We start from the raw sequence: 12,984 nt of genomic DNA, 5'->3' as shown, positions 1-12,984 counted from the left end.
CTGTGAGACACGGTGCTCTCAGGACGCCAGTAAAACTGCAGGACAGGTAGAACAGGTGACGAGGTGTCAGGTTTCAGTGTCGACCGCTGGCTTCTCAGAGCCGATCCGGAAAGGTTCAAAACACACGGCTTCCACTGTAAACACCTTCAAATATTAGATATTCAGCAATCTGGTAACGCAATCTGGTAAGTGTCTCTGGGATATTGTTATATTCGTAAATATGTGGACTTTGCTGCATTGTTATGAGTCTGCATATAGGAGGGTTAGCAAGCGACAGGTGTGGCACCTGTTTTGACTGTTGAATGTGTAAGAAAACAGAAGCCAGTGTTGAAAAGAGTGTAAATTTAAGTTATTTTAGAATGACTATATGTGTGCTTTAAGTATAGAGGGAAATGCCATTGCAAATGCCTTTATAGCTAGTTATTTGATAAATGCCATGAATGAGTTTATAATAATTTTCTTTTAATGTTGGAGTCTGAAGATATTTGATATGAACTGAAATGTCCTAAAGACATGGTCACATTTCCATATAACATCTCCGCTTTTCTTTTTCAGTGCCGCCATGGCGCCCAAGTATGATGGTGTGTCCCACTGTAAACTCGCCCTGGTGTTTGCTGTCCTGATGGACCTGCTGGGGGTGATATCCCTGCTGCTGGGGGTGTTCGCTCCGCTGGAGATCCAAGGGCGAGACTTTGGGGATCTGCTCGTGTACTCCGGAGCTTTGCTGGTGTTACTGTCCCTGGCAGGCTGGGTCATGTGGTACAGTGGCAACATTGAGGGTCTGACCTCCAAAAAGGAGTTGGGGGGCACTGTGGGTGGAGCTGTGGACCGCCTTGCCCGCTCTCTGAGCCGCAGAATACGGCTCCCTAGGACTCGCAGCAGCCCAACATAAGAGGTGGAGAGTAAAGGTCCTAAAAACTGACTGACTGTGACCGCTGTTAGACGAGAGGCTGTGTCCAAGAGGCAAAACTGCCTGAGGCGAAGGAGTGTCATTGTTGTTACTTCTCTTGTAGAGTTAACCAAAACCTTGCTGACACACCTGCCTGAGTCATTCATCATGTTTTCATAAAGGAAACAGTGAGAATTTGTGTCTGTGCTTAATAAATTATGTGGACTACACTCCAGATTATGATGTAATATGCACTGCTATAGGGTCCAGTATATGAAGAATAAAAAGATTAATCTGCAGTATTATTTTGTCAATTTTGTTGTGGGTCATTCACTCATCGCTTGATTTTACCGTTTGTGTTGTGTTGCTGCACCAGATGATGCTAATACCACTAAGAATGGAAGTTACTACATTAACCACTGAAGACATTTTTAATGATGATGACTAATGTTTGGACACAGTTGGAGTCAACACCAATACTGAAGCTATGATCAGCATGTGTGTACAAACATGTAATTGCACATACTGTAAATACTGCAAATGAAAGAATTTCTCTCCCTTATTTTACACAGTGTACTGAAATAAAATGAAAACATAAAACAAATTAAGACAACAAAAGCATTTCATGCCATTCAAAGAAAGACATCAAGCAAAGAGCAGATGGAGAAAATAAATAATTTCTAAGTACAGGCACTGACATTGTTCATTTAGGAGATGAGACACATTTATAATGTGCAGTTATTTGTGCAGTTATTTGTTATTACTCCACATGCAATGTAGAAGGGTAGAATTTGGGTAAATATGCAAAAATACACATAACAAAAGTTAGGTCTTAATGCAGCAATACAGGAGATGAGAGATAAAAAGAGTCTGATTGTCTTTACGCTGAGAGAAGAGTAATAGAGGAGTAATACCAGTTTCCAGTTCACAGTCAACAACCAAAGTCTGTACACAGCAGCTTCAAGAACAGAATCATAATTAAGTTAAACTTTATGATCAAAAGATGTTATGACAGAAAGACCTGGTGCCCCTGGGGAAATGAGGATGTGAACAACAACTCAGCATGTTCATAAAGAAACAATAGAAAAATATATCAGAAAACTACATGTCAGTGAAACTAAATGCATTGTTCGTGCAAATATAAAAATGATCTGAATTACTGACCGCATTATACAGCATTAATATAAAATCAGATGAAAGTACAGAGTAAGGCATCATCATCCATTAGGATAATCCAGTCAAAAGACAGATGTACAAAATAAGTGAGGTAAACAAAGAGGAAACAGTGTGAATCCTATATTTTTCTACAGGATACTTTTATTGCTGCCACACTGAGCTGTTGGTTCATTCACTTCCATGAAAGCACCATTTCCAAAGTTGTCTCTAGCTTTGCTGGTGTACAGTCTACATCTGCTTCATCTTTATCCTAATCCAGAAGGGCAGAACTAGGAGATGAATAATATCAGAGGGCAGGGCTGGGCACAGCTGGGGCGGGATTCTGCCAAATGATCATGTGACTGCGTTCAGACCGCTGAGGTGTAGCTTGGGACGACTCAACCGATTCATCACTTGCATCGTCTCCTGGGGAAGTAGATGGCTTAATTAGGCATTTAATAAACTAAGCACTGACCAAAAGGTCAATCGATTCAACATGCAGTACAAAACTAACAGCTTTAAATAAGTTGACACAACAATGGTATTTTAAAGTTCTCAAACTCACCAATTCTGAAGTTGATGTAGCCCTCTCCTCCGCTGAGGATAAGTTGAGAGGTAGTAACAGTGCTGCTGCCAGGAGAGGTCATCAAACAACCTGTGAGATGCAGGTTAGACAAATATAGCATTCAACTGCACTCCGAAGGATCCTCCTGAATTCACAAGTTATTGAAAACGTTTAGCACATTTCAGTAACTGCTATCAAATTCTTACCAGGTGCAGCAATGATGAATCTGACAGCTTGTCTGTGTCCATGGTAACACAGCTGGGCGGATCCAATAGAGCAATATGGGATGGAAACAGCTTCTGATGCTGTGGACAGTGATACATATAGGTAATACTTGTTAGAGCAAATTTCAGGCAACGTAAAACTCAAGCACCAATACTCTCAGTTTAAATAAAACTCACTTATGGATAATGGGATGGAGAAAATGGCACCACCTCCGGTGCCCACCCACAGACGGCCAGAGATGATTGTGAGAGACGAGATCTGAAGGGGTGAGAGTGACAGGAAGGGTTGGCCTACAGAGGGAGACAGAAATGTGTTAGCTGAGCAGCAGGAAAGAGCTTAAACTCAAAGTGGTCTGACACAAGACTAACTAAAAAATAAAAATGTATTTTTAATTCAAACTGAGCATAAACATGGCCAATAATAAATGCTCATCATAACCAGTTAGCAGTATTGTTTTGATACTGAGCTAACAGAAAGGCCCACTGTACATGTATCATTTACATATAAAACTGGTTAGTAATAAAAGAAAAAAGTACAGCTTTAGCACCTAATGTTTTTGTGACCAAAGCAGCAAAATCGACTTCCTGTAGTGGCCGTCCAGTGGACCAGTCAAGCAGCCTGAGGATTGGGTCAAGTCGACAAGATGTCCAAACACCACTTCCACCAGCACACAGGAAACGAACCTGCTGCTCATTGCGCTCAGAGACTGAGAATGTTTTCTGTAAATTAAGATGAGAGATATCGTTCGTAAGTTAAAGATGGTGTGAGCATGGAGAAATGAACAATGTCGGTAACTCCTCTGTTTCTTACCTCAACCTTCTTGCTGTCCATATCAACCACATGGACTCTGTTCCAATATCCCACCCACAAGCGGTCACCTTTTGCGAGGCAGCAGCGAATGGGCTGCAGAGGGTTTGATCCAAGTGGCATCACTGAGTGTGACTGCAGATTCCAGCCACCTGTCAATCACAGCACCGATTACTTCTAAGCCACCAAACATTCACTTAAGTGAATCAAGCAAAATGGAGAGACAGATTACCCGAGACAGTCAGCTGTAACTACAAAAAAGAAATAGGAAAAACTATTACCTGAACTGTGTGAGAAAAAGGCTAATGTCCCATCAGCTAAACCAGCTACAACTTGACCCTCGGAATATCTGTGACATTGAGTCAACACAGAGTATATCATTTTCATTTCTGGATTGAATAAATCAGCGGCACATTACGACACAGGCAATAATTAAATGCTAATTCTTATTGTAAATACTAATTCATGTGAAGTTGAGGCTCAGAGCAGACAACTCACATGAGTGAATGAACACCCTCTGAGAGGGAAACAGACTGCAGACAGCGCCTCCTGCCAGCAGAGGCTGAGTGTACCAGTATACTGTGTGGGAGAGAAAGGGTGGGAGACAGAAGAGGAAGGGGAGACAGAAGAGGAAGGGGGGGGGGGGGGGAGAGAGAGAGAGGGAGAGAGAGAGAGAGATTTGGTCACAATGCATTGCTAACAAATGTTTTTTTTACTCACAGAGAGCATTATTTATTGAAGTGAGCTGCTTATTCAGCAGGCACTACCTTCCTTCCTGAGTTCCAATCCACACAGTTCCTGCAGTATCACCTGACAAAACAGCAGAAAAATTGTGTGAAAGACAAAGCTAAGCAAGCAGTGTCGACCTTTCACTGTTTCCAGCACATTATCAGTATGGTATGAGAGGCTAAACCAAGTACATAATACTTTAGACATGTTGCCTGTAGACAGCTGCTGTAGCCCGTTGTACTAGCACTGACCTATGGGAGGCACAGCACAGATGCAGAGTGCAGGAGCTGTTGGAGGGAGGCTGAACTGATCCAGTACTGTGTTGGACCGTGCTGGATCAATCACTGTAATATCACTGCTGGAGGCAGGACCAGAAACTACCCACACAGAACACTGGCAGAGAAGGACGAATATGGAGTTTGGAAAGATGAGTGGCATGAAACTTGTTCCTAGGCAGTGTTAGTTATGGCTGGATGGCACTGAACATGTACATGGTGATTAGAGTGCGGCTACAGTTGCTATTTAACCAGGATAATGACAGACTTACTGTTGCCTCTCCTGAGACCTCAGGTGCGACTGCAACTGCACAGTTCAGCTGAAAAAAAAAGTTAGGAATCGTGTTTAACACCACAGGTATAACGTGAAGTCTTATGGGTTTATATGAATATTGCAGTGTCAAGGTTTACCTTAGCAGTGGAGTCTCTTTGATCCAACAGTCTGAGCTGCACTAGAACAGGCACATCTTTAGGGTCTGGGACAGGTTTATGGGACTCCTGCAACAATGATATTTAATCACCAGGATAGTGAGAGGTATGTGCATATGTATTCTCTGTGAAAAGTCTCTGGTATAATATAAAAATGGTGTGTGGGTTTTCAGCCCATTTGTCTTATATATTCTTCTACATTGCCTTCTACACACCTGTGTGTTTGCCAGTGGTGTGCTCCAGCCGTGCATCTGCCGTTTTCCCAGAGTTCCCCAAATGTGGGAGCGAATTTCTCTGTAGAGCTCCCTCCTCCTGACACGAGGTGAGAGAGCAGCAGCAGAAGCAGACCTAGAGAGAACGCTCCAGGAGTTAAGCAGCGTTACTGATTTTTACAATGATTTAATTTTGTTGTAATTAATGATGTAAATGGAAGTGCATATGCAGGAGGGAAATGGCCAGAGACAGGTGCTTACTCAGCCTGAGTGTGACTGACAGCCGGTAGCTGTGGAGATCCTACAGGAGTGCGAGTGAGTGAGGGAGAAGCTGGCGAGGTGAATGATGAAGCAGGAGGTGGGATTAAGGGTTCTTTGGACAGGCCAAACAAGCGGTTGAACCTTTAATAAAGAAAACAATGATCAATGTTTTATACAGACCATAAAGCTGGTGTCTGACAATGGCACGTTACCAAACATGGAATTACTTTGCACACTTGTTTATCTCAATCCTTCTGTCCATGTACTGCAAGGTGGGTTCTCTGACAGATAAAGTATGAATCCAAACACACCAGTGATTCTTTTTTTCCTCCTCAGAAATGTATTGCTCAGCTGACATTGTTGACCTTTTCAAACACTCACATCAATCATGCCTCACAGCCCTCTTAAGGAACAGTCTTACTGCCACTGCTTTCTGCAGATTTAAGTAATTCAAAGTAAATTTTATGGCTTTTACTTTGGTGACTCTGGAGACCACGGTTCCCACTGGTTTTATAGCTGATATGTGTCTTTAGACAGTTGATGCATGAACAGAAGGTCAAGACAACCTGGTGAATTTCACATCTTTGTATTGTGGAGATCATACAAGACTCTACTTTCCAATGAGTTTTTTTATGACATATAGTTTACTACATATCTGGGTTTAAAGTATTCTATCCATAATTATAATATTTCAGTATCTCAATGCAGGTTTACTGCCTGGTCCGTTTTATCCTCTGGCACAGTTTTGAGGAGCAAAGCTGCACCTGCTAATGTTTTGTGTGTAATGAGGACAATGGGAAGTGATAAGAGATAATACAAACACCTACCTTCTCCAAACACTTGACCTTTTGTCCTCTGTTAACTTCTCTTCCTTTGTTGCTCTATATAAAGTAAAAAAAACACTAAATGAAGTTGGAGGCAAAAACCTGATGCACAGCTGTGTTGGCCCAAATGTTAAACTCAAGTCATCAGCATCAAATTGAATGAAATAACAACAGAGCAAAAAACATATTTGCTTCTATTCAGTAGAAAAGTTACCTGATTGTCTGACTACGTCTTATTGCCTCCTGCAGCTCAAACAGACGCTGCTTGTACTGGTTCTTCTCCATAACAACACGAGCCATTTCAGAACGAGAGAAGTGGCGTGTGGATGTGGGAAGAGAAGCCTGAGTAGGAAGAGGCCATTTAACGAGGCACATGCATCATAATATACACTGAGCAGTTAATGGATTTTCAAAAAAAAAAGCTTCACTAATGCAATGTTACAGTAGATAAGTCTGACAATAACATAACATCTCCTTACATCAGGATCCTCTGATTGGCATGCTTCCAGTTCTTTCCGAAGTCTATGAAAAAAGTGGATATACAGGACAACATCATTGTAACAGCAGTATATTGTAATAATACAGATAAATGCAATATTTTTTCATAAAAAGGCAAAGAATTAACAAACAATTTTAGACTATGGAAAATATTAAGAACAATCTTCAACACCTCTTAGTTTCCTCATCCTTCTCCTTCATCCGCCCCTCTAATCGTGAGACTGTTTCCTGAAGAGAGGTCACTTCCAGTTTAAGAGCTGAACGGTCATCAGTCAGCTCCACTACCCGAGATATCAATGCCTTGCGGGCAACTTCTAACAACTCACTGAAAAACAAAGAAACAGAGCAAGAGTTGATTATTTTAAGATTAAGAAGAAATAGACAATCCCTTTGGTAAACAGAGAAATCATTTCCAACAAATTAGTGACTGTATTATTTTCTCCTCTGATTGATTTGTTTCTCCAAGAAGTGTTTGGAAAGTCCCCTTTGCTCAAAAATCACACTGGAAGGTCAGAGAAATTAAATATAGGACTCACTGTGTGACTTTCAGTTCCTCATGCTGAGAAAGAATCTCCTCAAACTGGTCTGCACTGCCTAGACAGAAAAAAAGTCGTAAGTAAATGCTGAATACAGTTGCACATCCTTTACAAAATTGAGAGCAATACACACTGGGTCTAAATGTTAGTATTTACTCTGCATTCATACCCGAGCAGAAATTACTCTACATGGGATGATGCAAAACAGTAAAAAGGGAAGTAAAGCTTCATGAAACCTCCAGAGAGAAACCTTTTACACGGATGTACTTGCACTATATGTTAGCAGAACAGAAATAGTTTCACAATATTACCAGATTATTTTTTATAAACCAGCCTTTTGTCACCTCAAATGTCTCTGATCGCTTACTTTGTGTCTGTGATTATTTAGTTTGCATTTCGGCAAAGTTTTATAACACAGCATAATTACTGAGATATTTGTTTTATCTGCAGGCACATGAAGGGTCGAAAAATGATAATGAGGTGATTCCTGTGCAGTTAGCATTTTGCAACTGTTAATCAAACCTCTGGTTAAGATGAAGAGAAAGTACATCAACCAGTTTATGAGAAATGTCTAGATGTGTTTTCTTTATATGAATTTACCTCTGACACTGGCCCCTTGGTCTACACTCTCCACATAATCCCGACTCAGCTCTGACAGTTCAGAAAACACAGAGTCAGTGTTGCGTAGCTCCCACTCCATACTGTCTTCCTCTTCCACCTCTGCCTCTTCCTCAACTTTTTCATGCCTGTTCCCCTCTTCTACTTTGTGTTCCTTCTCTTCCTCTTTCTCCTCCACCTTCCTCATCTCATCCTCCAAGCTGGTCTCCAACTCATCGCTCAGTGGCTCCTCGGTGTCAGGTCTAACCGGGGTACTGATGGTGATGATATTGACAAACGAAAGAATAAGAAATGTGAGAAAATGTGAAAATGTTTGATGTGCCCTGTGTGAACATGTTGGTCACCTATAGAGAATTTTGATTTAGTTAATGATTACACCATTGGCATATTGTCTGCTCAGAGCTTCAACTGACACAAATCAGTTTATGTTTTCAGATTATCACCTTGCATCGACGCAGCCATGAAATTGTGCCAGCTCAGGAGTGGAGCTTATGATATCATTGACAAAATGATCTGTGGTGGACTTCACTGCAATGTCAATCGTCTTTTTTTCCATAGCTACTAGATCTTCCAGAGAGGGGGGACCAGAGTGTGAATGTGGTCTTTGAATCATCTGTTAAAGAAAAACAAAACAAAACATTACAGCTACTCATCTGCCAAAATCTTGGGTCTATTAAAACTGTTTGAAATATAGATGTGAAAAAGTGAGAATCTGTTTACCTTTTCAGTAACGCTGGATTCTGATAAAACTTGATTGGACGGAAATTCAACATTCTTGGGACGCACGTGATTCCTAAATGTAACATGCAGTGTTACACAATGAGGAAAAGTAATCTGAATAAAGAGTATCATTGTGTGTTTTTCTTACACTGTGCACCTCTTTCTTGCAGCACTTTTACCACACTGAATTACACCTTGTGACTTACGATCAACACCTACCTACGACTGCTATTTTATTTTGCCATGAAATGTAATTTTTTCAAAAGCTTAAAAGGGTGAAACTGCAGACTTCTGGCTAATGAGTTAATCCTTTCAATAAATACCCCATTTAAACAATCTAAACAATAAAGGATAGAAAAAGAGAACTAAATTTACATTTACATTACTGAGTATCTTTGTAAAAGTTAAACAGAGATATTGCTACACTACTGTTATACATGCAAGTTGTTAAATATTAGGTAGCACATAGCAATAGGAACAAACTTTGAGTGGGATTTCTTGATTTTGTCGTTGGCTACAGCCGACAGTAGCTCAGATATGGTTCACAATAAAGCTGCTCTCACAGAATACCTATAGCTTTCCTATAAGAGACATTTTATACAGCATAAAAAGTGAGTTTTAGATTAAAAGAAAAGTGGCAAGTATGAACAACCTTAAAGGAGAGTCTCTTTCAGAATCTTTTCTCTTTTCCAAAAGTTCCCGATATGTGTGAGCCAACTAAGGGAGATAAGTGATAAGAGACATGTAAGAAATGGAATAATGACAAAACAACAGCTAAATATCGTATAACACTTTCTGGGGATACAACAGCACACACGTTTGTAGACTAAACAGCAGTATCTGACCTTGTTGTGAGTATTTCTCAGTGTGCTCAATTCTCTACTCAGATTTGCTTTCTGCTCCTCCAAGGCCACCACTGTAAGAAAACATAACAAATGTAGCTTTACTGGTTTGCATCACTCTAGGGATAAAACAGCACACAGGTCCTGATGTGTCTGATTAAGTATCATTAAAAACTTTACACTCTAGCTCTTCTTCAGCAGCAAATGTATCTAGTCATAATATGCACAAGAAGAAAGAATGAAATTAGAAGGAGACAAATACAAGGATGATAAGAAATTATAATAAGTTTGAAATATGTGGCTAATATGCCATTTGTCACAGTTAACATTCAAATACTCACACTGATCCGCTTGCTCTCTTGCTTTCGTCTCTAGCTCTCTCCCTCGTCGTTCTCTCTCCTTTTCCCTCGTCTTCATGGCTCTCCTCTCCTGTTCAATTTGGTCATCTAGCTCCAGATACCTCTTACAAAATACAAAAAAAAAATGATTTAACAGCTGTGAGCCCAGTTAAAAAGCAATTTTAAAAGTTTTTAAAACAATGTATCTAAGATCATGCTATACCACTCAACATCAGGCCTTTCAAATTCTGTCAATCCCCACCTCTTGACTATCTTTCCTCAGTGCTTTCTCTGCTTGGTATCTCTCCAGCAGCTCTTCTCGCTCAGCTCTCTCCCTCTCCGCCTCCTCCTCCCTGTCTCTCAGCTGGGCTTTGCAGCTGGCCAGCCCCTCCAGCACCCACACAAATATGGGTACCAGCGACTCCACCACACCTTCACCATAGGTCTCAATAACTGTCTGTGATAGTGGAAAGCAGCAGAGTGAGAAACTCAGTACGTAGAACCACATTTAAATGATGATTTCATTCAATTTTTTTTTTATGGAAACAATAATGGTATAGAAAAGAAAAATAACCTGATGAGATGCCTTACCTGTAGTTCTGAGTACAGTTTTCCTGCCTCTTCACTCACAATGTTGGGGTCTAGCTCCACCTCCCCCGTCCCACACAGCACTCTCTCATTGCACTCCATCAGCCAGTTATTTTTATCTGCTGTATTAACTATAAAAAATGACTCAGTGCTCTTACAATTATGTGGCAAAGAGGTTCTCCTGACTACACTTTCTCACCATCTAATACTGCACAAGTGGAACCGGTTTTTATATGGCTTTCTAACATTTTTGCTAACACCAGCACCACCCATCCTCGGCAACTTTATGCTCCATTTATCCTTGACATGGGAAGCATCCTCTTAGACTGCAATCAGCTTGCTGTTTGTGTGCTGTTATGTTTATCTGTTGTCAGGGGGTGTCTTAGAGTCCATCCTGAAAAAGAAAATAATAAAATATACTGATACATAATGATAATCTCTTTTATTTTGCCGTTTAATTGCAAAAGACAGTCAACTGCTCTGTGCAACAGTCAAGCTCAGACATGCATTTTTCTTTCTTTCCAGCTAATTACTGTAAGACAATAATTGGTTGAACATGGTCATGTGGTTTTCTGCTGTATTAACCTGCAACTAACATAGTTTGTTTAACAGCAAACACAAAACAAAGCATCTGCGCAATAAGGATTAAATTTAAATTGTAACAATGGCTGATCTTCAGTCATGGTAAACACTAAAAAAAAGACGCCCATTCAAGATCAGTAACTTATTAGTGTTCAGGCTCACAGAGCAACAACATGCAGCTTAGGTTACACTCAGTCGCACATTCATGCCTGGATTTATCTGCCTTTAAAGCCAACATTTTTCAAGCCAGATAGAAGTTTGTTCTTACATAAGTTGGATTGGAAAAGGATTGTCAACAGAGGACCTGAAATAATTAGCTGATTGATCGATTATGAGCAGAAAATTACTCTGCAACTGCAATTTTGATAATTGATTAATCATTTAAGTCATGAATGATTAAAGTCAAAAATGCTGAACATTGCAGTTGCTTGTTTTTTCTTCCAACCAACAGACCACATTCTCTCAGTCAAATAATCGATTATTTAATTAATCCTTTAAGTCATACCCAAAACAAGTTGAGTTTCAGGAAGTTATGAAGGGACACTTTACTTTTTCTGACATCTTACAGATAAAATTATTAATCAGAAAACACACAGCAGGTTGCTGTTGAAAATAATCATTCGTTGCAGCTGTAATTAGAGTTACTACATGTTTGAAAAGGCGTGTCATGAAAGTCCAAAGTTGCGTGTAATTTATGGATCTTACACTAGTTTATGGCTTCAAAGTCTCGTCAATGTGCTTTAAACATCATTTGGCATTTAACCTACATATGAGAATAAACACCTCTATGTAAAATATTTATATATCTCCTTTAAGAAGTATGTAATGTGTAGCAGGAATGACTGAATGACTGTGTCTGTGCGTGTGTGTGTGTGTGTGTGTGTGTGTAACAGCACCACAAATAGCACACAGAAATGCAAACAGTTACATGTAAACACACAAACATGGCAGCGTAAAGACAGGGACGAGTTTTACAGGTCGATAATTAGCCTAATTTGCCTTCTCGGTTTGCTAAGAGGAAAATGACACTCTTGAATAGACAGACTGTATAAATAAGTAACACGTCGGACAGTGGACACCTTGAGAGATCTTTGGCCGCAAGTTTACAAAGTTGCGACTTGGCCAAAAAAAACCCACCGAGTCGTCGCGCTGTTCGACTGCTGTCTGATAAAACTTACCTGAACAGCGGACTCCCTGCTTTCACGTCTCTGGCCCAAACTATAGAGAGAGTCCAGTCGTTTTTTCCTTCTTGGACGGTCGATATCAATTACACATAAACGAGTTTAAAGCAGGGGGTGTTGTTTGATTGTGACGAGCGCATACAAGTCCTCCGGCTGGCCAATCACAGCGCTGTATCTGTCAGCCTTGACCAATGGGGAACCAGCAGAGGCGGGACATGCATAGTTTTGCTTTCAGGGGGAAAAAAAAAGTTTCCTGAAACTTGAACGGTGACATGTGACCGTGGAGGACAGTCAGGTGATCTGAGTGAAGCACGGCTTAGTATACCTGTGCTAATGCCTCACATACCTGAGAGCTAGCTGGTCTCTCCACGTTTGTAAAGTGATTTCAATACTGTGAGGGAGTTAACAATGTTTGCAGTATGTGGTAATCACATCCTTACTTAAGTGTGTGCAATAACACACTTAAAAATACTCTATTACAAGTAAAAGTCCTCCTTTAAAAATGTTGCTGAAGTAAAAGTAGGTAAGGCTTATTGGGAAAATGCACTTAGTTGTGTCTGTGTGACTGTTACACAATCATTTAATGATAACATTAGGTTTATTGCTCATGCATTAATGTGTAAGCGGGATTTTACGTTTGTTGTCAGCTGTAAATTGAGTTAATTTTCATCTAATTTCTATTGGACTACATCTTGTGGTTATTACCTGAT

The 12,984-nt window shown here is 40.3% G+C and overlaps 2 protein-coding genes across 3 annotated transcripts; one reads left to right on the top strand and one right to left on the bottom strand.

The window, feature by feature from the left end:
- Positions 1 to 52: 52 nt before the first annotated feature.
- LOC139612536 (transmembrane protein 238-like) lies at positions 53 to 1,033 on the top strand. The gene is made up of 2 exons (XM_071468167.1): positions 53 to 185; positions 556 to 1,033. The coding sequence occupies exon 2, from the start codon at positions 563 to 565 to the stop codon at positions 890 to 892; it is 330 nt and encodes a 109-aa protein (XP_071324268.1). The 5' UTR covers positions 53 to 185; positions 556 to 562; the 3' UTR covers positions 893 to 1,033.
- A 273-nt stretch (positions 1,034 to 1,306) lies between these two features.
- On the bottom strand, positions 1,307 to 12,406 carry LOC139612533 (C-Jun-amino-terminal kinase-interacting protein 4). Of its 2 annotated transcripts, XM_071468159.1 has the most exons (28): positions 12,272 to 12,406; positions 10,515 to 10,905; positions 10,186 to 10,380; positions 9,927 to 10,047; positions 9,589 to 9,659; positions 9,396 to 9,460; positions 8,744 to 8,816; positions 8,467 to 8,636; positions 8,006 to 8,277; positions 7,406 to 7,463; positions 7,042 to 7,194; positions 6,851 to 6,893; positions 6,586 to 6,713; positions 6,375 to 6,428; positions 5,548 to 5,688; positions 5,290 to 5,422; positions 5,057 to 5,143; positions 4,918 to 4,965; positions 4,622 to 4,763; positions 4,409 to 4,451; positions 4,140 to 4,220; positions 3,923 to 3,990; positions 3,645 to 3,793; positions 3,382 to 3,553; positions 3,011 to 3,124; positions 2,816 to 2,914; positions 2,610 to 2,699; positions 1,307 to 2,470 (listed from the first exon to the last, which is right to left on the bottom strand). In XM_071468159.1, exons 2-28 carry the CDS (start codon positions 10,611 to 10,613, stop codon positions 2,352 to 2,354), a joined length of 2,988 nt encoding a protein of 995 aa, XP_071324260.1. In that variant the 5' UTR covers positions 10,614 to 10,905; positions 12,272 to 12,406; the 3' UTR covers positions 1,307 to 2,351. The 2 variants fall into 2 exon arrangements, with proteins under 2 accessions (XP_071324260.1, XP_071324261.1); XM_071468160.1 differs by lacking the exons at positions 10,515 to 10,905; positions 12,272 to 12,406 and having other exon boundaries at positions 9,927 to 10,045; positions 10,186 to 10,324.
- Positions 12,407 to 12,984: the final 578 nt, after the last annotated feature.

This window comes from Trachinotus anak, unplaced genomic scaffold (assembly GCF_046630095.1).
Source record: "Trachinotus anak isolate AG129_WGS33_773 ecotype Australia unplaced genomic scaffold, CSIRO_AGI_Tana_v1 ptg000032l, whole genome shotgun sequence".
Classification (NCBI taxonomy): domain Eukaryota; kingdom Metazoa; phylum Chordata; class Actinopteri; order Carangiformes; family Carangidae; genus Trachinotus; species Trachinotus anak.
The sequence above is the reverse complement of the archived record's forward strand: the minus strand, read 5'-3'. Positions and strand labels throughout refer to the sequence as shown.